This window comes from Cydia fagiglandana, chromosome 1 (assembly GCF_963556715.1).
Source record: "Cydia fagiglandana chromosome 1, ilCydFagi1.1, whole genome shotgun sequence".
NCBI lineage: Eukaryota > Metazoa > Arthropoda > Insecta > Lepidoptera > Tortricidae > Cydia > Cydia fagiglandana.
In genome coordinates, this window is record NC_085932.1 from 1,356,511 (window position 1) to 1,380,565 (window position 24,055).

Genomic DNA, 24,055 nt, shown 5'->3' on the forward strand with positions numbered 1-24,055 from the left:
TAGTTTTCTTAGAGTAATTGGTGATAATTTTCTGATAAGATAATCATTTTAAATATTTAACGGTCTTACCTACACGAGTAATTGTAAAGTCAAATTAAAAATAATGTTAAAAAAAAAATGTTAAATTGAGAGCTAGCTTAAAGTTTTTTGTACTCGTCGACTTAATGGTTGAATTAATAAAGACTTTGTAACCAATAAGAAAAACAAGCACGTGCTTAGGGTACCACGTTCAGGGGGGGCACCAAAATGCCAGGTTGAAAAAGGTGAACAAATTTTAAAATTAGGGACAGAGACATCGTTTTTACCACACGATTTTTTTTAGCTGTCCAAAAGCTAATTTGCAAAAATAATGTCGCGTAATTCTTTGGGAAACAATCGGTAGCAGTAGAAGAGTCGTGATTATACATGCATAGATTCGATTTCAACCCACTCTTTTGCGGTTCGGCGTTAGGTCTTATGCGAGGCCTTCTGCCTTACGGCAAAGTTAATCCTCTGCCTTAATTACACTTGGGCGTGGATCCAAATCCAAGCTTTTCTCTTTCGCAGCTGGGCCCACTGCCTTTCTCACACTTCGCCAATTCAATTCCAAGCTCTGCTTTCTTGCATATTTTATGCATGAAAACAACCTCGCTGAGACCCTTAAATATCGAGCCCTATGCGAAGCTAGGCTGATAGAAAACTGTCCCATCCCTTCTCTGTATGAAATCCTGGATTCGCGCCTGGTTGGGACTAAAAGTAAAATTGCGTTTTTATATCGAAAAATTTTCGCGCTCGCTTCGCTCGCGTTTTCAATAACTTTATAAATATGATAAAGGTGATATTCGGGTGGTGACTGCAGCAACATTACTCTGTTGGAACGTTACTGCTGCAGTACTGTCAACTTCCGTGATAATATGATGTGACTGATTTTCCATACTAAAAGTAAAAATATACAACTGTCTATCATATTGCGTTTTTATATCGAAAAAATTCCGCGCTCGCTTCGCTCACGTTTCTATTACTTTCTAAGCTATGATAAAGGTGACATTCGGGTGGCGACTGCAACAGCATTAGGTACTCTGTTGCAACATTACTGCTGCGGCATTGTCAATTTTCGTGATAAAATAATGTGACTGATTTCCATTCTCAGCTGTAATGCGGCAATGAACTTCTCTCAATTTACCAAAAAAAACAATGTAATCTTGATGACCCTAGGGAGAGGGGGCACCTAGAAATGCTTAGGGCATCAAAATATCTTAATCCGGCACTGATTGTTAAAAATTGTGTAATATACGGAACCCTTGGAACGCCGCGAGTCCGACTCGCACTTGGCCGGGTTTTTTACTGTCACGGTACTGTCAAACTTGTCAAAGTCATATCGTGTGGTGTGACTCATGTGCATGTGAGCAGCGTTTTGTTTATTAAATACTAAGTAGTAAACAAAGTAATTAAAATTACACATAGGACGAGCCATTCGTTTATTATAAAGAATTTGGTAGACATATACGCCTATAGATAAGTTGTCCTAGTCGCCCGTATTACATTACTCAATATTACGCAGCGTTTTCCCAGAATGTTATCTGAACACCAAACAGGTTAGCTTGTTTTCGTCAACATTACAAATATTTCGCAATATTGGAACAGTCATAAAAACAACATGCTCAGTCGTGGTATCGGAGTTGTAGTTTCAGTTTCGCGCGTCAATCATGAGTATGACTACCGATATGGAGAGTGGTAATTGGCGAGGGGTTCCTTTAACCGAGATATGGGGGGCGGAATCCCCGTGGGGGGCTCCAGAGTTCCCTTTAGTTGTCCCGGCGGCAGACCACACAGTGTTGTACCGCATTTCCAGTTTAGAGTTCGATAAACAGCCGCCAGAACCTCAGAATGGAGAAGACAAATGGGATGATGATTTCGTCAAAATGCCCTGCAATAGTCAGAGTTTACACCGGGTCGAAGATGTAAGTTGTTCAATGAAATTCTAATTTTTTTTAGAAATATAATAATTCATCTAACACTACTGCACAGTATTACATTGCATTGCACAACAATTGGTAAGCAAAGATTCAGAACAGAAGGCATAGTTGAAGGTGGTTTGTAATAGTTTTTTTTTTTTGCAAGCTTCTAGTTATTTAGTTTCCGCTATTTGTATTTAAAATTAATTCTTTCAAGTTTTTAATAATTTCTGATTTCTTTTGGTTTTGTTTGATCACAATTGAGGTAAAATTTATCATATTAAACTTATTTAAACTGTCATACGTTAGTAGTAGTAGTTGTTTAAGTTATTAAGCAAAAAAAAGTGTGTGAGTGTGTGCCGCGCGGCCATTGTGAACGCTACTAACATGCACTGTTAGGGCTTAAAAATGGAGACCTAGGCTCTCTAAAACATGTTGCATGATTGACTAAAATTAAGTGAGTTAAATCATATTTTTTCTGGCTTAACCAAACTTACTATAACTTTGGTGTGCAATTCTATGGTGTATGGTATCAAAAATGACAGAAACTTATTTACTACATTGTAGAGCTCAGGTGAACCATACATAAAGAAGCGCTGGGATTTAATCCAGACGGCCCTAAGTCAGCCAATCCGGAACAGCCAGGAACTGGCAGATGCCATCTTAAGCTACAACACGCAGCTCAAGGACACTTGGAAATTCAAGGCACTGCATAAGCTGCTCAATGAGGTAAATATTATATTAGGGGTCTCATACAGTTGTGTAACAGTGCCTTAAGTTCTGTGTAAAATCATCCTCATTGTGGTTTTTTAGAATTAGGGGAACTGATAGAAGATTCAATTCAAAAAGATTTAATTTATTCTTGGCCAATAGAAATGATCGAGGAGTTGACATTGACATAGTAAATATTCATAATTTTTTATGAATATTATCTGAGGGACGAACTGTGTGAACACCGAAGTTCCTAAAGAGAACAAAAAAACTATAGGAAAGTAATAAAAAAATAGATAATTCATTTAGATTTATTGTAAAGTGAAAATGTTAAAAAAAAACTTTTCGTTACGCATTTTCATTAAACGGGGTTGGCAACTGTCAAACGTATGGATAGATGGCGCCATCATAGCTTGCCCCTTTTTCTATGAGATTTGGCTTAAAAGGCTGGCATCCAGGGTATTGAAAAAACAAAAAAATTACACAATTCTAGGGATTGACAGGGCAAGCTATGATGGCGCCATCTGCTAAAAACTTCCACCGGCCAACCCCATTGATAGGAATTGCATAGAGTGTGTGAACTTACCTACTACAGCAAATAACAAATTTCGAGAAGCAAACATGAGGATTAACTATAACTATGCTATAAACATTGACATTGCTTTCAGCATTTGGAAAAAGAGGAATCCCAGCAATTCTTTGGGGTCACACTGCCTCTGATGACTAAGCTAGCCCTAGACTTGCCGAAACTGATTCAGTCCCCAATACCAGTTATAAAGTAAGTATTATCCTCTTAAGGCCCAAGGTCCTACCTATAGTATTTATTCAGTTTGATGAAATTTAAATCATATTAAACTGAAACAGAGTTGGATTTTCAAACAAAACGAAAATCAACTCTATTCCCTGCACTATAGGTTCAAATTTGAGTGACAAATTCTGGATTTTTCATAGGATTTTGGCAGCCTGTAAACGACCTGGCACTTTAAAATTTAGAATAAATATTTATGGCCAAATAATTAATTATCCATTTATTTTGCAGACAAAACAAGAACCAGTCGATATCACTAACGCAGCAGCAAATATCGAGTTTGCTCGCAAACGCGTTTTTCTGCACATTCCCGAGGCTAAAACAGGAAGACAGCAAAGAAAAGGCTTCGGAATATGTTTTTATGCCACGCTTTAACTTTAATACGTAAGTAAATGGAATCATAGGGAAACCAAGAATGGACAATACAATAATTAACTGTTTTCGTACACTTTGCTTTATTTTTTAGGGTTCCGTACCTCAAAAGGAGATAAACGAAACCCTTATAAGATCACTCGTGCGTCTGTCTGTCCGTTTGTCACAGCCTATTTTCTCGGAAACTACTGGACCAATTAAGTTGAAGTACACATAATACTCGTATATGTAAATTAGTGACCCAAAGATGGACATCTAATGTAAACAAATGAATTTTAAACATGGGGGGGGGCACTTATGGGGGGTAAAATTTTTCAAACTATATCGTGTTACATATCAAATGATAGAGCTCTAGAGCTTTTATAATTTTAAAATACATAGGTTACAAATTATTTAAGAAAATAGCCAAGAAATGCCCCCCCCCCCTTTTATCTCCGAAACTACTGGAGATGTCCAGATGAAGACTTTCGAGATGTCCACAGAAAGTTAGCGTTAAGTATATATTTTTGTTGCAGCCTCTATGAAACGTCAGGAGCAGATCACGTACTGGGCAAACTTAAGTGTCTCCTTAATTACTTTAGAAGAGTCTGCACTGAAGGTGATTATTACATGCAGTGAACGCATATATTTAGTATGGAAACCGCCTTTAGGAACATTACCGTTCAAATTCTCGGGCCCAATTAGCACACATACACAATTACGCCTACATTCAAATAAGACGACGCGCTTACAGAGCCTGTAATCAAAGCTGGTAAACGAAATAATAGTCGTCTTTATTATACAAATGGTACATACATAGCTAAGTGTAGATGAAATGCATATAATGTCAATAACTACCAATCAGCGACATTAATCCGCTAATAACCTTCTTGCTGTAAGTACTGGCCGCTGAGAGTTCGCGGTTCATATTTGATTAGAATATGACTTGGACAGGGATAGGTTTATGCCATACATTGAAGAACCAGTCAAATAATTCACGTATAATAATTTAATGCAGATTAAAAGATAACTAGTTAAAATGTTGTTATAAAATGACAGACTAACTCAACATAAGTAAATATATCATTGTTGTATAAATGTATTCCGCTATAATAAGTATTTTGTATATTTTAGTATCAATTTGTATGGCAGTGCGAAGTTACGTTCAAGTATAGTCTGTCCGTTTTTCTAAGATAAAGTAAGTAAATGTATGGCGAACTTGATCTTAGAAATCGGACTGGCTATACAGTCTGCAAAATTTACATGGGTACACGAATCGGGTCAAAAATATTTAAACAGGCGGAGTCACAATAAATCCCCACTTCCAGTTCCAATGGAAATATTTTATATGTATATAGCCGGTCAAGCAAGTTTGTCATTAGAAAAAAAGGTGCAAAATTAAAATTTTGTATGGGACCACAGCCATTCGCGTGCTTACATTTTCTAAATTTGCCGCTCTTTTCTACTGACGGAAATGGCTTGAGAGAGAACCTACATATATGTGACAGTAAACGTAGAGGGTGGATTCAAATGATCAACATTTTCAGATAATGTGTGTATTTGTTAAATTAATCCAGTGAAAGCGCGATAGAAAAAAATGTATCTACATATAGGAGACCGGGTATGATTATCTCACGGGTATATCTCGTGAATAGAACATATTCTAGATATCTTGACAGGCATCCACTCAATTTCATGTCTCTCTAATTGGACAGCTTTTTCCATAGTTCTCTGCGAATAGCATCTTGTGCGAATCTGAATGGAAAGTAATGTAAAATGACAATACCAAATTTGATTATTAATTTGAAATAACTACGTAGTTTTTTTATAGCTCCATCTCATGAAATAAAAAAGGAAAATACAAATCTGTAAGAAGGAATTTATTACTACATTTATAATTATATAGAAAATACCTAAACTAAACACAAGTTAATAAAATCGTCTATTTGGCATAACACCATCCCTATTATCCTCGCAATTTAAAAAGTCGTATGTTGTTATGAAAGTCGTATGCAGTTGTTACGTTTTAGCCTAGCACGGTAGTATTGAAAATAAATCGTCATGTTTATTCCAAATTTTACTGAAGTTATCTGTTTACTACAAGTGAAAAGTGATTCCACTGTTCTTAGTATGAACTAAAATAACTTCTGCACCACTTCACGACACATGAAGACATTTTTAATTACAAAAAAACGTTGTTTTTATAAATCAATTTAGCCATCCGTCACTGACTGTCATCTCGGTCGAACTGAAGTTGCGAATAGAACAGTTTGTAAGCACCGCCTACAATCGAATAGTTTACGTTGGGTCATAACTGAGCGGACAGAATACTTCCATGTATATCACTTCGCTGATTACATGACATCAGCTAAATTTATGAAAAAAAAAGTGTTTTAAAATTAATAACACGTAAAATTTATTTAACGTTGTAAGCAGCAATTAAAGTCTGTCGGCATAGCCATTAACTCCAGCGATGGAGACCCATTTAATGATTTTTTCTTTATCCAAAACAGTCCCAGTGGGTGCGGTCACATTCTCCCGTCGGTCAGTGCCTGACCACTGTCCCGACTGGTCCAAGTCATCCGCCTCTCTTTCTGTACCTCTACATGTTGACTCTTCCAGTGGTATTGAAGGCGCTGACGGTTTAATACAAATGGACTTCGCTAACAAGTGAGTACGATCCTGCCAACTGCGCCAGTATGTAAATGATAGGTATAGATAGATAGCCCCAAATGAACAATGCCATTTGACACTGTGACATCTTATATTGTGATTATCAATGATGGAAATGTAATTAACATACCTCGCAATCGAGCTAGCAAAACCGTACGAAATAAATAAATATGAAATATAAGCATTGTTCCAACTTCCAATCTTGCTGAGAGTCAGATCACGTTAAGTTTTCATGCCAAGTGCTAAGTTAAGTATGGTCTAATAGATTCTCGCGGGTGTGGTTTCCGCAACTAAACGTCATATTATTGCGCCTATTTTGCGTGGTGGGTTGGCTGCCTTATTCTTGCCAACCCATGTCTACCAAGAAGCCTAGGAGACCTTTGACGTTGCCGACGACTTCTGGGAGAGACCCCGGTGAGCCGAGGTGTTGTGCCCGGTATTCTGCCACCCCTGGGCATTCGATAAGTATGGAGTAATAGGGACATGTATGCATTTTGACTGCCAATATATATTACAAGCTTTTATTTAGTTTCACCTGACCGTTGTCTGTCTGTGTGTAATCAAATCTTGCAAGTTAAATTTGATCCACTTCCCGGTTTCCGATTGAGCTGAAATTTTGCATACATACGTAAGTCGGGTGACAATGCAATATTATGGTGTCATCGAGCTGATCTGATGATGGAGACCGGAGGTGGCCATAGGAACTCTGTGATAAAACAACGAAACCTTGTGTTTGGGGTTTTAGAATTGTCTCGATGAGTATTAGTTGCCTGTGGAAAAAAAAAGTACAGTCGGCGATGAAAGCTTGTATCAAAAACTTATTATAAGTATTATTTGTACAGACGACTCGGCGGAGGCGTGCTACGCCGAGGTTGTGTGCAGGAAGAGATCCGCTTCGTCATCTGCCCCGAGTTACTAGTTTCTATGCTGTTTACTGAGACGTTGCTACCTCATGAGGCGGTCATGATCATAGGTGAGTGTTTGTTTTAAAGTTTCAAATAGTTTCAAAACATTGGTGATATATCTTGTTATTTAACTTTTTGTACCCCAATGACCGGTATATCCGCACCGCAGGTTCAACGCCAAAGACTGATTAATCGGTCATAGACCACAGAGCAACATATACCTACGTGCATATGCATAAAGTTCAATTTCAGTTTTGACACTTCGGCGATATGGGGTCCGCATGACAGTTTTTGTGTTTGAAACGGCGTCGAAAAGGTCAAAAGAGTGCAGTCAGCCGTAAAAGCGTATCGATACTAAGAGAAACACAAATTTATTTGATTTTCTGCGTTTTCATTGTTTCATCTACATGTGGTTTAATGTGGAACCTATTGTCTGAAACAAGTGATTATAAATAGACTCTTAAAAAGAGCATTTTAAAGTTTTCCTTTTTAAGTATCAAGTTTAAAATAAAAATATAATTAATTCTAGTTAACTTATTTCAGGCTGCGAACGCTACAACAACCACTCCGGCTACAGCCGCACCTTCCGCTTCGAGGGCGATTATCGTGACGTCACGCCGTCGGACTCGTGTCGGCGCCGTCGCGTCGCCGTGCTGGCTATGGACGCGACACCTTATAGAGGAGATAAATATCTGCAGTATACTTTACCGGCCATTGATAGGGAGCTTAATAAGGTATGTCCTTCAATAGATTCTAATAGCAGTATACAAACGTCAAGGTAGTTTTTTTTTAGGTATTTTACTTATACATATCAGCAAGGTTATTTTTCGCTGTAAGGGTTACTATCGTGACTAGGGTTGCCAACCGTACTATATTATATAGTATTGTACTATATTTTGGCTCTCTGTACTATATACTTTTGGAAAAATATATAATACGCTAAAATACTATATTTCCGATTAAACGTATATTACACTCATGTTTAGTATTTTATCTAAAAGTACTATATTTTTTTGAAATGTACTATATTTTTGATGCCTTATTCTGGAAAATACTATATTCCACCAAAAAAAAGTTGGCAACCCTAATCGTGACGTCACACGGGTCACACCGGCGGATTGTCCCGTCGCCGGTGTGACGTCACGATGGAATGGAAGGGATCGCGTCCGCAGTCGCGACCTGCTGGCTGTGGACGCGATGCCTTCAATAGTGATATATAAATATTTAAAATTTCCACACATTTAACGTTTCCTTTCCTTCCATTCCGTTACCGTTATTCACAGTCTATGACAAATCTCATCTTAATATTTTTTCCAGGCCTGGGTCGGTTTCAGCTTTTACTCCAAAGACCAACCCTCGGGTGTCCAGTACCCCGGCGTGGCCACCGGCAACTGGGGCTGCGGGGCCTACGGCGGCTTCCCGCAGCTCAAGACCCTCATACAGCTCATGGCCTGTGCGGAGGCCCGGAGGCCAATGGCGTACTACACGTTCAACGACGAGGGGATCAGAGACGAGTTTGTGAACGTTTATAATTTTCTGAAGGAACATAAGGTTACAGTAGGTAAGTTGGTATAATAGACCGATTTATTAGTCGATTAATCAGTAATTAATCATGCCTACAAGCAAGGGATCGTTCAATTAATCAATCTTTTAATCTCAATAAAAATATTACACACTGCGACCACTGCTTATTGAATCTTCATATCTACAAAGTGAGTAACGTGACTATCGCGTCTTTTCTTCATTTCATTTATTTCGTTGTAAAGTCATGTACATAGTTGTTGGTTCAGTAAACGAGACTGTCAAACGAGCATCATATGACCATACTTCCTGTCTCGAACAGCTAAATTGTGGAATGAACTGTGGCCCGCGGTGTTTGCGGCCCGATAAGATTTTCAAACCTTCAAGGCCGGAAACGGATATGCAAAGTTTAAGTTACTGATTATGGCTTGTGACTTGTGGCCTGAATCGGAAACACATGTACATTGCCAAAGCAAGTGCAACCATCTACCGTTCTATAGTTCGTTTTTTTAGCATTAGAAAGAACTTGAAAGAAGGTAAGCGATCTTGAATGTCTTTTGATTGAAAAACGCTTTTTAAAAATCAGTAACTATTACTTATGAAAGCAGAAGAATATAAATGATTGTATTAGATTCATAATTATTCTTATTTGATAAATAAATAAATAATTGTTACATATTTGCCGTAACTTATTTTAAAACGTGTTTTTCAATTAAAAGGCACATCAAGATTGTTTACCTTATTTCTAATGCTAAAAAAACGAACTATAGTCGGTAAGTTTGCTCGTGCATAGTAGGTTTTGTCATCTTGTGGGCTGCATCGGAAGCATAAACAACATACTTACGCCTCGCGCCAAAAATCTGACGGCTCCTATGCTGCCCCCTACAGTTCATGCAGGGGCTTATAGCAATGTCATTATTCCAGGCCAGCTGTACCAGTTGATCGCGCGGTTCTGCACGACGGACGTGCATAAGGGCAGCCTGCACGCCTTCATACAACACGCGCTGAACGGCGGAGATCTACCTTCTACCGATAACAGTGTCTGAGAGCGGTCGGACGAAATGCATGGAGTCCAACAAAATAGACATTGTTAGTAACTGACTGGGCGGAAAATAATAAATATTTAAAATTAGACCAGACCAGGACCACTTTAACTTCAGACAAAATAATTACAGGTCCATAACTATGTACGGTGGAGGAAATTGATTTTTTATCAATTTGCGGTTCAAGTAAATTTGGTTTTATACATGTTATTATGCTAAGAGCTGTCCAATGTAAGTGACCGTGAACCGTACACTGCTAAAGAATCAATTTCCTTGACCATTTTTTTTTGCAATTTATCCAAATGTTATATGTATTTGTTATGTAATATTAAATTGCCTATAAGCTAAAATGTGATCCAAAAATGTTTTTTAAATAATAAAACAGATATTTATGTAAATATTTTTATTTATTTTCTTGGTCTCCCCGCCACCTTTTTGCTGCCCGCCGCCTGCTTGTTCTTGCCGCCGAACGACAGCGGTTGTTCTGCAAAAATTAAATTAAATAATCATATCATATAAATATAGATCATATTAACAATCTATAGAATTTGTCAGTTTGTCTTAAGCTACGTACCTAATAACTAGTGTTAGTATTTAAGCACAAAAATTGCATCACTCATACAGATAATATTCAAAAACGAATATTGTAGGAGTTGAATGAATCGGCTGTCTTGCGCGAGTACCGTCGCAGGTGAAATCCGTCGCACTCCTCCGCGCTCCGCTAGTTATAGTTTAGTCAACGAGTCCAATACATTTTTCTAGAAATCATTCCGCATCCAATGCGTATTATACGTATATATTTGGGAGCAGTATTTCTATATTGTTCATTTTGTACTTATCGACTAGCTAGCTAGACTATTAGCGTTGAACATACTCTTTTTAACCGACTTCCATTTCATAGAAGGAGGAGGTTCTGTATTCGGTTGTGGCTATTTTTTTTCTATGTACGTTCACCGATTACTCCGACATCCGTAGTCCGATTTGAGTAATTCTTTTTTTGTTTGATAGGAGCTACCTCCGAGTTGGTCCCTTTTTAATTTGGTTCTGTTCTGATGATGGGATCCATGAGGAATTGAGGGAACTCCTCAATTTTTAAAGGCACATGCATGGTGATTTGGGTGTTTTCTTAAGCAACTCGAGCATTTTTTCCCGAAAACCACCACTTTGATGAAATAGACCTGATGATGATGATTGTTTTGATGATAATGATGATGATTTTTTAAATGTAGTATGTTCAGCGATTACTTCGGCACCTGTGATCCGATTTGAGTAATTCTTTTTTTGTTTGGAAGGAGTTGCCTCCAAGGTGTTTCCGTATTATTTTTGGTTCTGGTCTGATGATGGAATCCATAAGGAATTATTTATTTATTTATTTATTTATGTTATGGAGATCCAACAGCTATCTATACACAGTATGCCACATTAATAAGAGATGGAAAGCCAATTACAGGATCACACATGTAGTTACAGATTGTACATTCAAATTTACTTAAATGAAAAGTGTCGACGCTCGGACACAGCAACACACAACATAAGAGATTTTTTTTTACAGTAAATATTAAGTACAATCCAAAAATGACAATATTTAAAAAACACCTACAATCAGAAATACAATAGAAAAGTAGCAAACAAATACTGATTACACATGCTCAATCAAAACATTTTAGCGTCAAATAATGTTTAACCAAAGGTATCTTACAATTAAATATATCTATATCTAATTGGTTTGCCAGGTTGTTTAAAGCTCTACTCGCACGCGACAAGAAACTATTTTGTCTGTATTTAGACGATGAAAATTTTACGGAAATAGGAGGATAATACCTTTTACAACGAGTGGGAGTATTAAAAGAGATATTGGAAAGTAACTCAGGACTATCCACCAAACCAGTAGTGATACTAAGTAAATAAGTTATGTCAGCTATTTCCCGCCGTTTTTGAAGTGGAACTAAGTGATGTCTTTTACAAATAGATAGATAGTTAGATGAGCTATAAGGAGATTTAATTTTGAAACACAGAAATTTAATGAATTTACGTTGAATACGTTCTATTCTTTCAGTATATGTAGAATAGCAGGGGTTCCATATTTGAGATGCGTACTCCAGCTTGCTTCTGACTAATGAGCAGTATAGCACTTTCAATGTTTTTGCTTGCTTAAAGTGAGTGGAATTACGCATTATGAAGCCTAATGACCTATATGCACTGCTTACTATACTATCAACATGCTTATCAAAAAGCAGTTTGGAGTCTTGGATGACTCCAAGATCCTTCATAAAGGGTATTTTGACAAGAAGTTGACCCTTAAGCCTGTAAGAAGTAACAATTGGGTTATATTTGCGCGAAAATGACATTGAGAAACATTTGGAAGGATTCAGGTCAAGCCCATTAGCTAGGCAGTACTCATCTAGACGTAACAAATCAGACTGTAAGAGACTTGAATCATGGGGATACTTTACTTTTATAAAAATTTTCATATCATCGGCAAAGCAGAGTAGGTTAGAGTAGGTGAAACAGTTCCCAATGTCATTAATAAAGATATTAAAAAGTAACGGACCCAGTAAAGATCCTTGGGGGACTCCACTTGGAACCGTTACCCACCCTGGCATGTAATTGTTGACAACTACGGCCTGAGATCTATTATCAATATAGGATGTGAACCATCTCAGTAGATCTCCATTGATTCCTATATTTTCAAGTTTAGAAATTAATAACCGGTGGTCAATTTTATCGAAGGCCTTACTGTAGTCTGTGTAGACTACGTCAACTTGAAAGCCGTCATCCATTGCCTTAGATACATATTCATTAAATAACACAAGATTTGAAATAGTAGACCTACGTTGTAAGAAACCGTGTTGATTTAAGATAAATGAGTGTTTAAGTGAATTATATACTTGTTCATAAACAATTTTCTCAAAAACCTTGGCCAAAATACATAACTTAGAGATAGGTCTATAATTAGTTATATCCGCTTTAGATCCTTTTTTATAAACAGGGGTGATAAAGGCTGATTTCCAAATATCAGGAACTGTGCATTCTTTTAAAGAGCGTCTAAATAATAGAACAATAGGTATGACAAGTGCCTTGGCACAGTTCTTTAAAAACAGAGCTGGTAACTCATCTGGGCCAGCAGATTTAGCTGTATCCAAGTTGAGTAGTATTTTAGTGACCATATTCGGGTTCACTTCAACACCACTCAAGCCGGATACACAACCCGTACTATGATTTACCTGAGGTGGAACATTTAGCGAGGAGAAAGTAGAAGTAAAATATTCAGAAAAAGCGTTACAAATGTCTGGCCCATTGTTAACCGACCTATTATTATATTTCAAGCAACTAGGAATTTTGTTTGAAGTCGAACGAGATTTAACAAATGCCCAAAACTGCTTAGGGGACTTCTCTATATTCGATTCCACACGTTCCATGTATATATCAAAGCAGTGCTGCTCCAATCTATGCGCCCTGTCTCTCAGAACATTAAATGAAAGCAAATCCGATATATTACCATATCTCTTCAATTTTTTAAAGTATTTATGTTTTTCTTTTAGAACCTTCTTTAGTGCTAATGAATACCATACCGGATACGAATCAGAATAAATTTTCTATTTAGGTATGTAACTATCCCTTAACCTCTTAACACATTCATTACCACTAAGTGCTACGGGTTACGCTCGTAGCGCGTAGCCACGGTTTCGTCGTATGTAGCGCGTAGTCGCTACGAACAGTGTACCCGACAGTCGGGTTCTTGGTGTTGAATGTGTTAAAAGATTCGTAAAAGAAATCAAGTGACTGATTAAGAGTACGTCCAGAAAACTCCTCTTCCCAATTTATTAATGTTAACTCCTTATTAATAGACTCGTAGTCACCCTTATTATAAAAGAATTTCACCTGAGGAGCTGAATGTAAGGGGTCCGTCATTGAAAAATTCATACGAATTATTATGGGCTTATGATAGGGATCAATGGGTACCAGGGCGGTAGGGCATTCACACACAGAGACGAGATCATTGCAAAGGACGAGATCTAACAACTTATTAAATTGATTGAAAACACCATTATATTGAAGTAGACCAAGCATGCTTAAATCGTCAATTAAACTGCACTCATCAGCGGTAACATAATTAGACGGAATCATAGACGAGCCGCCGCCAGTCCATATAATGTTACTCATATTAAAATCACCAACCATTAAATATTTGTCATCGGGGTTATTAGATACTATTACACTTAGGTTACTTAAAAAATTTGATAACTGCTGTGAAAAAGTGTTACCGTTATTCTGTTTACACAAATACAACACACAAATATGAACCCTTATCAGTTTGTTATTGTTATCCTTCATCGATAGTGTAATCCAAAGATCTTCAGCAGAGGACTGATACTCTAACTGAGGGGTGACGGGTAGTTCTTTACGAGTAGCTATGATGACACCACCGCCACGGCTCTGACCGGTCGAGGTGTAATCACGGTCACGCCTCCAAACGACGTACCTATCATCAAATAGTTCCGTATCTAGAACTCCGTCCACCAACCAAGTTTCTGTCAAAATAACTATATCAAAAGATGCTAAACAAAGGTTGCGGTAAAACGTTAAAGTCTTGGATCGAAGTCCCCTTACGTTCTGATAGTAAATAGACGGGAAAATGCCCTTATCGTTATCCATTACGGCACTGAATAGTAGATAGTAATTAAAATAAAATAGATATTAATTAAATTTATATTGGTTTCATCGTCCAAATTGTAAACAAACTTATATTTTAGTAAAAATAGCATTGAAATTATCACCAATAAATAATAAGTATGCGGGTGCGACGCGGAATAACTAACAAAGCAAACAAATCTGCAAGTGCGAGAGAGCAAAAGAACATCCACAGCAACACATGCGTGCGAAAAAAAGAAACAAGCATACATTAATTTACACATCTCAGACGGGTCAGCAAGCGCTTTGTTAAAATCGCAGGTAGCGATAAGCCCGAGCGCTAAACAAAGTAAACATGCAACCCGGTTTAGTTGGTCACAGATGTTCAAACTTTGGTAAATAAACTTAGTTATAATATTGAAAAATACTATAAAAAGTATAATTAACAACCAGAATCTAACTGTAAGCAATGAATAGAGATTACACCACATTAAAGCAATTTGTTTAAATCACGTTCATGGTTGATAGTCAAAACTCTGGAATTATCGTCCTTGCGTACGTGGATTTTACTATATTTGACCCATATATACGCATAACCCTTTTGCTTTAATTGAGTCTTTGTAGATGTCAGAACAGACTGGAGGTCGAGAGCGGGAAGTTAGGTCTTGCAATCAACCGAAGCAAAACCAAGCTGATGATTGTGGATCGCGCCGGCCGCCTGTCTGCAGCTCCTACAATCCAGGGTATAGACACTGTTGATGAGTTCGTATATCTGGGGTCAAAGATATGTAATGATGGCAGCTGTGTTCCGGAGATCAAAAGGCGCATAGGAATGGCTAAAGATGCCATGACGCGGCTTCAGAAAATATGGCGTAATCGGGGAATATCCAGAAACACTAAAATAAGACTTGTACGAGCCCTGGTATTTCCAATATTTATGTATGGAGCCGAAACGTGGACAATCAAAAGCAGAGAGAAACAACGGATCGATGCCTTTGAGATGTGGTGTTGGAGGCGTATGCTGAGAATACCATGGACAGCTAAGCGCACGAATCACTCCATACTGTTGGAACTCGACGTGAAAGTGCGATTGTCCACAATCTGTGAACAACGCTTCCTAAGTTACTTTGGCCATATAATGAGAAGGGGAGACGAAAGTTTGGAAAGGTTAATCGTTGTTGGTAATACTGATGGCAAAAGGTCACGGGGCCGTTCACCAGCACGATGGACTGACCAACTCAAAGGCGAGGAACCATCTCAGAAATTCTATGACGTGGTGAGGAAAGCGATGGACCGGAATCGATGGCGAGAGTGTGTTCGTGCCCGAACAAAACCCACCAACCACGATCATCAGTCATGATGGATGCGACCAAGAAGAAGATGTCAGAAGTTTCTTGTTGCTAGGCGTCAGGTGATCATTCACATATACTCTGTGGGTAACCCCCTGAAAACCAATATCCTCGGCGGAGATGCTCTTTTTGAGTCTCGCTGATGCTATGAAGTCTTCTTTAATGTAGCGATTGCTGAAACTGACAACAATTAGCTTGTCCTTAGAATTCTGAATTGGCACACGCGAAATATAGTTAATACTATTCTTGTCGACGCCATAGTCAATCTCCGAGCAAATTCTGTCCAAGATATTGTACAAGTTCTCGTTCTTTTTCACAGGAACACCTTTAATTTCCACGTTATTGAGTCGCATTAGTTGGTCATTACGCGCAAGTTCTTCTTTCAACCACGATACTTCATTGGTCAGCGACTGGACTGTGGAATTCAGGGCTTCAACTTCCGGCAGCTTTCTTTCCATTTCGGCTAGGCGCGCAGAAAATTCCTCGACCTTGTTGCTAGTAAAATTGCAGGATTCCTTCACTTCCGATAATTCCGATTTCACGGTTGCCATATCCCTAACCAATCCAGGCAGGCATGCTAGTTCTTTTCTCAAGTCCCGAATTTCATTTAAGATGGTATCTGACGCGTCTGTGTGTTTCGCTACGGCTGCCACCGCCGGCAAAGCTTCCCTTTTACATTTGGGGCACTTCCAGACTGCCTTCCGGTCTGCTCTAAGTTTCCTAAAGCTTTGCTCCGTGGTGTCCGCACAGCAAAAACCGATGTCCTTCTTACATACTGAACACTGGGCTCCGTCACTGATGGATACATTGCATAAGGCACACTCCATGGTTAGAATAGACAATTCGTAGATATATGAAAGTTTGAGAATCACTGGGTGGACCAGGTAGCAAATAAAATTCACTGGATAGGTGCGTTCGGGTCGCGAGCGCGCACTCAACTGATTCAAATTAAGGGAACTCCTCAATTTTTAAAGGCACATGTAAAGTGATTTCAGTGTTTTCTAAAGTAACTTGAGCATTTGCTTCCGAACACCGCCAATTTGATGTAGTGCACGTGTAGCCTTACCACGAGTTTGACATTGACATATTCGCTAAGTTAGCGACGCTAACGCTTTCGTAACTTACTTTTTATGCATCTCGCTCGCACTAATATGCCAGTACGAGCGAGATGAAAGAAAGTAGGTAAGTTACACACACGCTAGCGAATAAATCAATGTCAAACTCTTGGTAAGCTGGTAAGGATAGGTACTGATCGGGGGTTAGGGTTAGGAGTTAAGGGGTCGGGTAATGGTGGTTGAAGGGCTGTTGGTTCAGGGCCGAGGGGTACATGGATCAGGGGTTGATGCGCTGTGAGGTAGAGTGATCGGGGGGGTTGAGGGATTGGGTCAGTGGCGGGGCGGAGGATGGATTTAGTGTAGTGACAGGAATTATAATTTCCTAGACGGAAACGAGAAAATTCCTGATTACATATTGATTAAAGTAGGTCCACGAATTTAGTGTTAATCATGATGTTGTTTTTCATTCATGCGTCGCGCTCTTAACAATGCGTTAAAACTAAATATGGAAAAATAAAAACTTTTTACAAAAAAAAGAAAACCGACTTCAAAAAGGATGAAATAAAATATTATCCTTTTTAAGTCTATGCGTTACCAACTGATATGTTTGAAGTCGGTGCCAAGCCAAGTAGTAACAATACCCGTCAAAAATAATCAGCTTTATGACTATAAATCCCATTAGAACTGTACTTAATAACTATTATAAATGTGCAAGTAATTTTGTCTGCCTCTTTGTCGCCTTTTCATGGCTAAACAACTGAACCGCTTTAGGTGAAATTTGGCAACAAATCCTTGAATTGTTTTATATTTTGAAATGTAGTCCTCTAAATAAGGGACGGGAAATAACTTCAGTCCCAATCCCACGCTTGCGTGCCGACAAACATGGTACGGACTGTGCCAAGAAGGTTTGATCGTGTGTTCTGAGGTGTGTTCTTAGGTACAGTCGACGTCAAAGATATGTTTACACTTTTGCACCTTACTCCTTTGTAATAAGACGAAAAGTGTAAACATATTTAAAAAAAAGATAAAAAAGATAAAAGATTTTTATTCGTGACGATCACAAAACATGTACGAACATGTACAGTTTTTAACGTCGACTGTACCTACAAAAAGTACGTTCATTGTCGTCGTGTAAGGCAATCCAACATACATCCTTATCGAATCGCACCAAAATCATGGTATGCTTCAAAAGTTGGCTTGGCACCGACTTCAAACATATCAGTTGGTAAAGCATAGAAAAAAAAAATATTTTATTTCATCCTTTTTGAAGTCGGTTTTCTTTTTTTTGTAAAAAGTTTTTTTCAATAGGCGTTCACCCGCTCAAAACGGATGAAATTTCAGAAATTTGGCACATATTGATCTAACCTAGAAAAGGATAGGTAGGTCGTTTTCTACTGGTACGTGGGTAAAAGGCAAAAGAGCTCTCATTCCGGGGGGTTCAACGAGGCTATTTAGACCTAAAGGATTAGATGATCTTACCGGGCGGCGCTATTTTGAGGGAAATATCATAGGTTTTGCTCTTCGGCCTTTTGGCGGCGGGCTCCAGCTTCTCGGGGGTCTCCGTCGGTGTGACCGTGTCTTGTGTGGCCGCCCAGCCGTCCTGCAATCACAAATATCACAATACAATAAACATATGTCAATTATTACAATTTAACTTAAGTATACCTACATTACAAATGATATAAGTATTTAAGAAAACCGTACTGCCAAAAAATACTACCATAATGCAAAAAAAAAAACAAAAAAAAAGCAAAACAAAACGGTCACCCATCCAAGTACTGACCACTCCCGACGTTGCTTAACTTTGGTCAAAAATCACGTTTGTTGTATGGGAGCCTCATTTAAATCTTTATTTTATTCTGTTTTTAGTATTTGTTGTTATAGCGGCAACAGAAATACATCATCTGTGAAAATTTCAACTGTCTAGCTATCACGGTTCGTGAGATACAGCCTGGTGACAGACGGACGGACGCACACGGAACTTTGGGTACGGAACCCTAAAACCTAACGACGATTAGATTGAAGAACCCCAAGTTAGTGGGATGGTGCAAGTGGCCCTAAGTCACAGAATAAGTAATAGTACTACCGTACAGAAAGGACACTTCCTACAAACCCCAAGTTTGACAGCGGTTCAGGGTCGAATCATCATATCCCATTCTAACTTAAGGCACTATCCCTTTCGGTTATTTAGGGTTGTCAAAATTCAAGTAATTATCAGTGGTCGACCACGCAAAGGGACGTCAAGTTGTGTCAACCCTAATTGCTCAGAGCAATACTGAGCCGAACGGAGCCGAGTTTGCCCGAAGTGTCTCCCCACTGCCTTTATCTGTTTGAACGCTGCCCTATCCGAGTTATAATGCAGTATAAAACACGTTTAACCTTTTGGACGCCAATGACCGATATATCCGCACCGCAGGTCCAACGCCAAAGAAGTATTGATCGGTCACAGACCACAGAGCAACATAGACCTACGTGCATATGCATAAAGTTCAATTTCGGTTTTGACACTTCGGTGACGTGGCGTCCGGATGACAGCTTTTGTGTTTGACACGGCGGCGAAAAGTTGAATGGCTTACCTCCGGGTCTTCAATCTCGGGCGCTATGGGCAGGAAGTGCAGCATGCCATCGTCCTCGCCCTCCTCGTCGGAGCTGCAGAACGCGGCCACGGGCTCGCACGTCGTCACGTCCACCTGCACGGTAAACAAGTTCCCAGTGCTCACACATTCATGTTGAAACGAAATAGTGTCACTTAACTTCAAACACGGATAAATCCATTCGACCCTCTTATATCTGCCCTATTACCTTATCTTAATACCGAAATCGCAAAATCTGACAGTTGGATTTACCCGAGTTTGAAGTTAAGCGACTCAAATCTCAATAGTTACTCTAAGAATATGGCAATACAAAAGTTATGAAACAGATCAGTTAACTTATATCTTCCAGACAAGTCATTATTAGGGTTGATTTAGACAGCACGCGAACTCGCATGCGATTTAAGTTACATTGCGGACTGTTGGTTACGTCCAATTCAACCGACCGATCAAAACCCGCAATGTAATGAAACTCGCATCGAGTTCTCGCATCGTCTAAATAGGCCCTTACTTCAAAACATAATAACACCATCTCCTCCTACATGAACGTTGTCGTTATGTACCACAAAATCATTAGTGCCTCAACGCTTACCTCAAAGTCCTCATCGTCGCGACTCTCGCCGGCCTGGTCGACGGAGCGGTCCTCGTCGGCCACATCGAACTCGCTCTCCCTTTCTTCGTACTCGACGTTCTCGTCCAGTTCCTTGAAGTCGGGCGCGAAGGCCGACCAGTTCTCGACCTGGTTTTGCGCCCAGATCGATACGACACCTGAAACAAGTACCTAATCTATGCAAAATATGCCGATGCTCTCTAAGCACCTTAGTACATACTCGTATACCAGCAATGTTGCTCGCCTTGATACCAGACAATAAAATCAGTCGTCAAATTCGTATGTTCGATATTTTTGCGATTTATCCAATGCGTTCGATTGTGTTGATTACCTGACGCTTTTGACTATTCTTAATCATCATAGTGTCAACTCAAGGGTGGGTGTCTTAGAATCGTATTGAACTAACCCAGAACCCATCCAAATTGTGGTAGCTTGATCGAGAGCAATATTATGTTGGTTGGTTAAGGTGTACCTCAGGGATCTACATTGGGGTCTTCTTAGACATAGACATAGACATAGAACAATTTTATTCAACATCACATGAAATGACAGAGTTAACAAATAATGTAACACATTTTACAGATAAATCTTAAATTTACACTTAAAAACTAAGAAATTGAGTTACACATCTAAGGGAGAAATATTCATGAGTGTTAAATAGGAGCTTGCCTCAGCATAATGTTGCAGCGTGTTAACTAAAACGCTGGTTTTCAGGCAAACCCTTCATACATTATCCCTTGCTTCTGTGTATGAGTGTAAGTAAACTACAAGTATTAGAATTTGGACAGAATAATTGCTAGTACCTATGGTGTAAGTAGAATTGAATAGAAAATAAAGAATAATAATATGGAAGGAAGTATATGATCTTATAAGATAGATTATGAGTGTAAATATAATTAATAAAGGTAAAAATAAATAAAGACATAAGACATATGGTGCATAAATATATCATTATTTTAGTTTAGTTCTTCTCTGTTGTTACGACTCCACTAACCTGCACTAATACTAGCTATGATGGGTCGGATGGGATGCCAGACCACGTCAAGCAGCAGCTCGCCCTTGGTCCCGTGCAGGATCTTGACAAGGTTGCCGATGCTCTTCTCCCAGATGTAGAGTGCGTGCTGCCGCGCCGAGCCCGCGCAGATGTACTCCCCGTCGCCGGAGAAGCAGCATTTCTTCCATGTCGTTCTGAGGACAGTAGGGAATAAACTTAGCAGGGGTAAAAAATAAAGAAATCGCTCATTTCTTGTTTTTCGTAATACTACCATATACTACTAAATTCACCAAGAGCTGTTTGATTTTGTAGGGTAGTAGTAGTAGAAATCACTTTTTTGTACGCAACACGAGTTCACACAAAATTATTTGTGCCAGCTGTATTTTTGAACCGATACGACCTTAAATTCAAACATTCAAGAAAAGAGCATACTCCCAACAATACCGATAACGCACTTGCAACCCAACAAACTTACTTATTGACGAGATCCTGCAGTTTCTGTATGGGCTCGGGCTCTCCGTTGACGCCGCTCTTGACGACCGTCGTCGTGTCGTACACGCGGATCACGCGGTCCGAAGTGTTCACCAGGAAACAACTGCAATATTCGACCAAGTTTCAACTCAACTCTGTATTATTTTATTAAGATAATTCAAGTGTGCAAAAGGGAAGCCATCACATGGACATTTCATGAATGCGAAAGAGGCAAACAAAAAACCACTCACTCTCCCCTCCTAGCGAACTCTATGCTCTTAATCCCCGTCGTGCTCGAGGTGCCGACGGTGATCTTGAAACTCGCCTTTATTGCCAGCGTCTGAGAGTCCAATATCAGAATCTTGCCCTTTGTGTTGCCCGTGTACACGTAGTCACCGCGCCGGTCGAATGATGCTATCACGTTTATGTCACCCTGAAAGTTACAAATACAGTTCTGAGCAAGGAAACCTGGTTTACCTTGCCAAGCAAAATTAAATTTTATTTTGTCAACACAAAGTTCAAATTAGAATGGAACAGGAGACCTTTTTATAGGTCTCTGGGCGGCTAGAGGTTATGGCAAATTGTAAATTTTCATCTCACTTACTTAAAGGGGGCTAACACTTAATTCTAAAACTTAAAAATAAGCTTTCAAAGCATTTGCCATGACCACAAATTCGTATATTTTTGACTATTTTTGACCCCCCCTCCCCCAAATCATTCAAAAATCATTCGAATGACCCTGTGCGACTTAAGGTCTTAGTACCACACACTCAGGGTCTAGGAGAGGTGGTGACCCATTGAAAATCCGATGTATTAATAATGGTACAGAAAGAAGTCGCGGGGCCCGTGAGAACATACATGGACGCTAACCCCCCGCGCGTCCCGCGCGTCGATTTTATTTCGCTGCGTAGTGGGGTTAGCCATCCAAGTGTGTTCCCACAACCTGTTTCCTCCCACGTCATGCTGTAATTTATGAATAGCCCCTTTTGTATAAAATGTCTTACATCTTCATCAATGGGCAGTATGTTGTGATCCCCGTCCGTGTCGACCAACAGTGCCGCATGGCGCATGGGACACACGAGGAACCTCTTGTCGTTGCGTGGATCAAACTGAACTCGTACTATGGCGGTTGGGAAGCGGTAGCGCTGCTCGCACTCCCCTGTGAGGATGTCCCAGATGCAAACGTTGTGGTCTGTTGAGGCTGACAGAAGCTGGAATAGAACATAATTATTTTAAATTATCAAGGGCATCACCAAAGAAGGCCACTGCCCCCTTAGAAGGGGGATAATAACATTTGTAATGAAATGTATGACCCTCCCAGGTCATCAGCCGTATCAACTGCTTAATTTGATTTTTGGTTAATCCAGCACTGCTACTATTCAGCAATGAGATAAGCATTGACTGGAAAGCTTCAATATCAGTTGTTATAACTGCTTCATCATTGATTGTCATGAGACAAAGTCTGCGGCTATAAATATGTCTGTTTATGTATCCACCTCACAGAGCCTGTGATGCACATTAAATAAGAAAAATTGAATAATAACTAACCTTTCTACAATTTCTGGACCAACTAAGACTGCAAACAGGATAAACATGTGCGGATATTGACTTTGCGATTCCTCGTGTAAGGAAATCCCAAATAAAGATCCTCCCATCGTTGCACCCCACTGCCAACAGGGTACCTCGACGGTTGAACGCGCAGGTCGCCGCCAGAGATATCGAGTCGAGAGACCCATCAAACTCCTGAAAAATACAAATTTTTATTAAACAAAGGCAAGATTAAGGTTAGTTTTTTTCTTATTGAATTTGGTTGGCTGAAATTACCAGCATAGGAACTACGTTCATTTTTATCTGCGACTTGTAAGAAAGAAGAAACAATCTCTAATCTTAAGTCAACATGACAAACTTTGTTTTTATTCATAATAAAATAAATACTAGTTAGGTTTTGTCAAATTAAGTTTTACTTAGTAATGATATTCTTTTAACTATATTATTTAAGTGCTTACCTCGGGATAATTTTGTCCAAAAGATTCTGGAATTAAATTGAAATGTGATTTAAAAACAATAACAAGTAAGACACAAACACCGGAACACCATATTTATGATTACTTACCAAGCAACTCTAAATTCATGGCTGTGTAATGGTTTGTAAATTGATTTTTAGATTTGTGTTATTAAATATAATTATACTATAATGATAAAACTCATTTACTTATACTTAAAGCTATTTATATTTTTCTCGAAACGACGCGCTTCTACCATGTTCGCGTCTATTTTGACATTTAGTTGACAGTTGCTCTGCGAATGATGCGGTTAGTTTAAGACAATTTCAAAACCGCTACTAAGCAGTAAGCACATTATTGTGATTAAGGCTGTAATGGACGGTCGGACGCGTGTATTTGCTCCA

The 24,055-nt window shown here is 39.1% G+C and overlaps 2 protein-coding genes across 2 annotated transcripts; one reads left to right on the forward strand and one right to left on the reverse strand.

The window, feature by feature from the left end:
- The first annotated feature begins 1,335 nt into the window (after nt 1-1,335).
- On the forward strand, nt 1,336-10,344 carry LOC134670676 (poly(ADP-ribose) glycohydrolase-like). Its single transcript, XM_063528522.1, has 10 exons — nt 1,336-1,940; nt 2,502-2,663; nt 3,314-3,423; nt 3,685-3,837; nt 4,341-4,423; nt 6,318-6,474; nt 7,320-7,450; nt 7,926-8,116; nt 8,700-8,943; nt 9,828-10,344. The coding sequence occupies exons 1-10, from the start codon at nt 1,686-1,688 to the stop codon at nt 9,947-9,949; spliced, it is 1,608 nt and encodes a 535-aa protein (XP_063384592.1). The 5' UTR covers nt 1,336-1,685; the 3' UTR covers nt 9,950-10,344.
- On the reverse strand, nt 10,336-23,932 carry LOC134670776 (retinoblastoma-binding protein 5 homolog). The gene is made up of 11 exons (XM_063528627.1): nt 23,762-23,932; nt 23,655-23,680; nt 23,197-23,391; nt 22,653-22,859; nt 21,900-22,081; nt 21,653-21,772; nt 21,178-21,371; nt 20,166-20,341; nt 19,559-19,672; nt 18,462-18,582; nt 10,336-10,430 (listed from the first exon to the last, which is right to left on the reverse strand). Exons 1-11 carry the CDS (start codon nt 23,778-23,780, stop codon nt 10,354-10,356), a joined length of 1,431 nt encoding a protein of 476 aa, XP_063384697.1. The 5' UTR covers nt 23,781-23,932; the 3' UTR covers nt 10,336-10,353.
- Between the last annotated feature and the right edge of the window lie 123 nt (nt 23,933-24,055).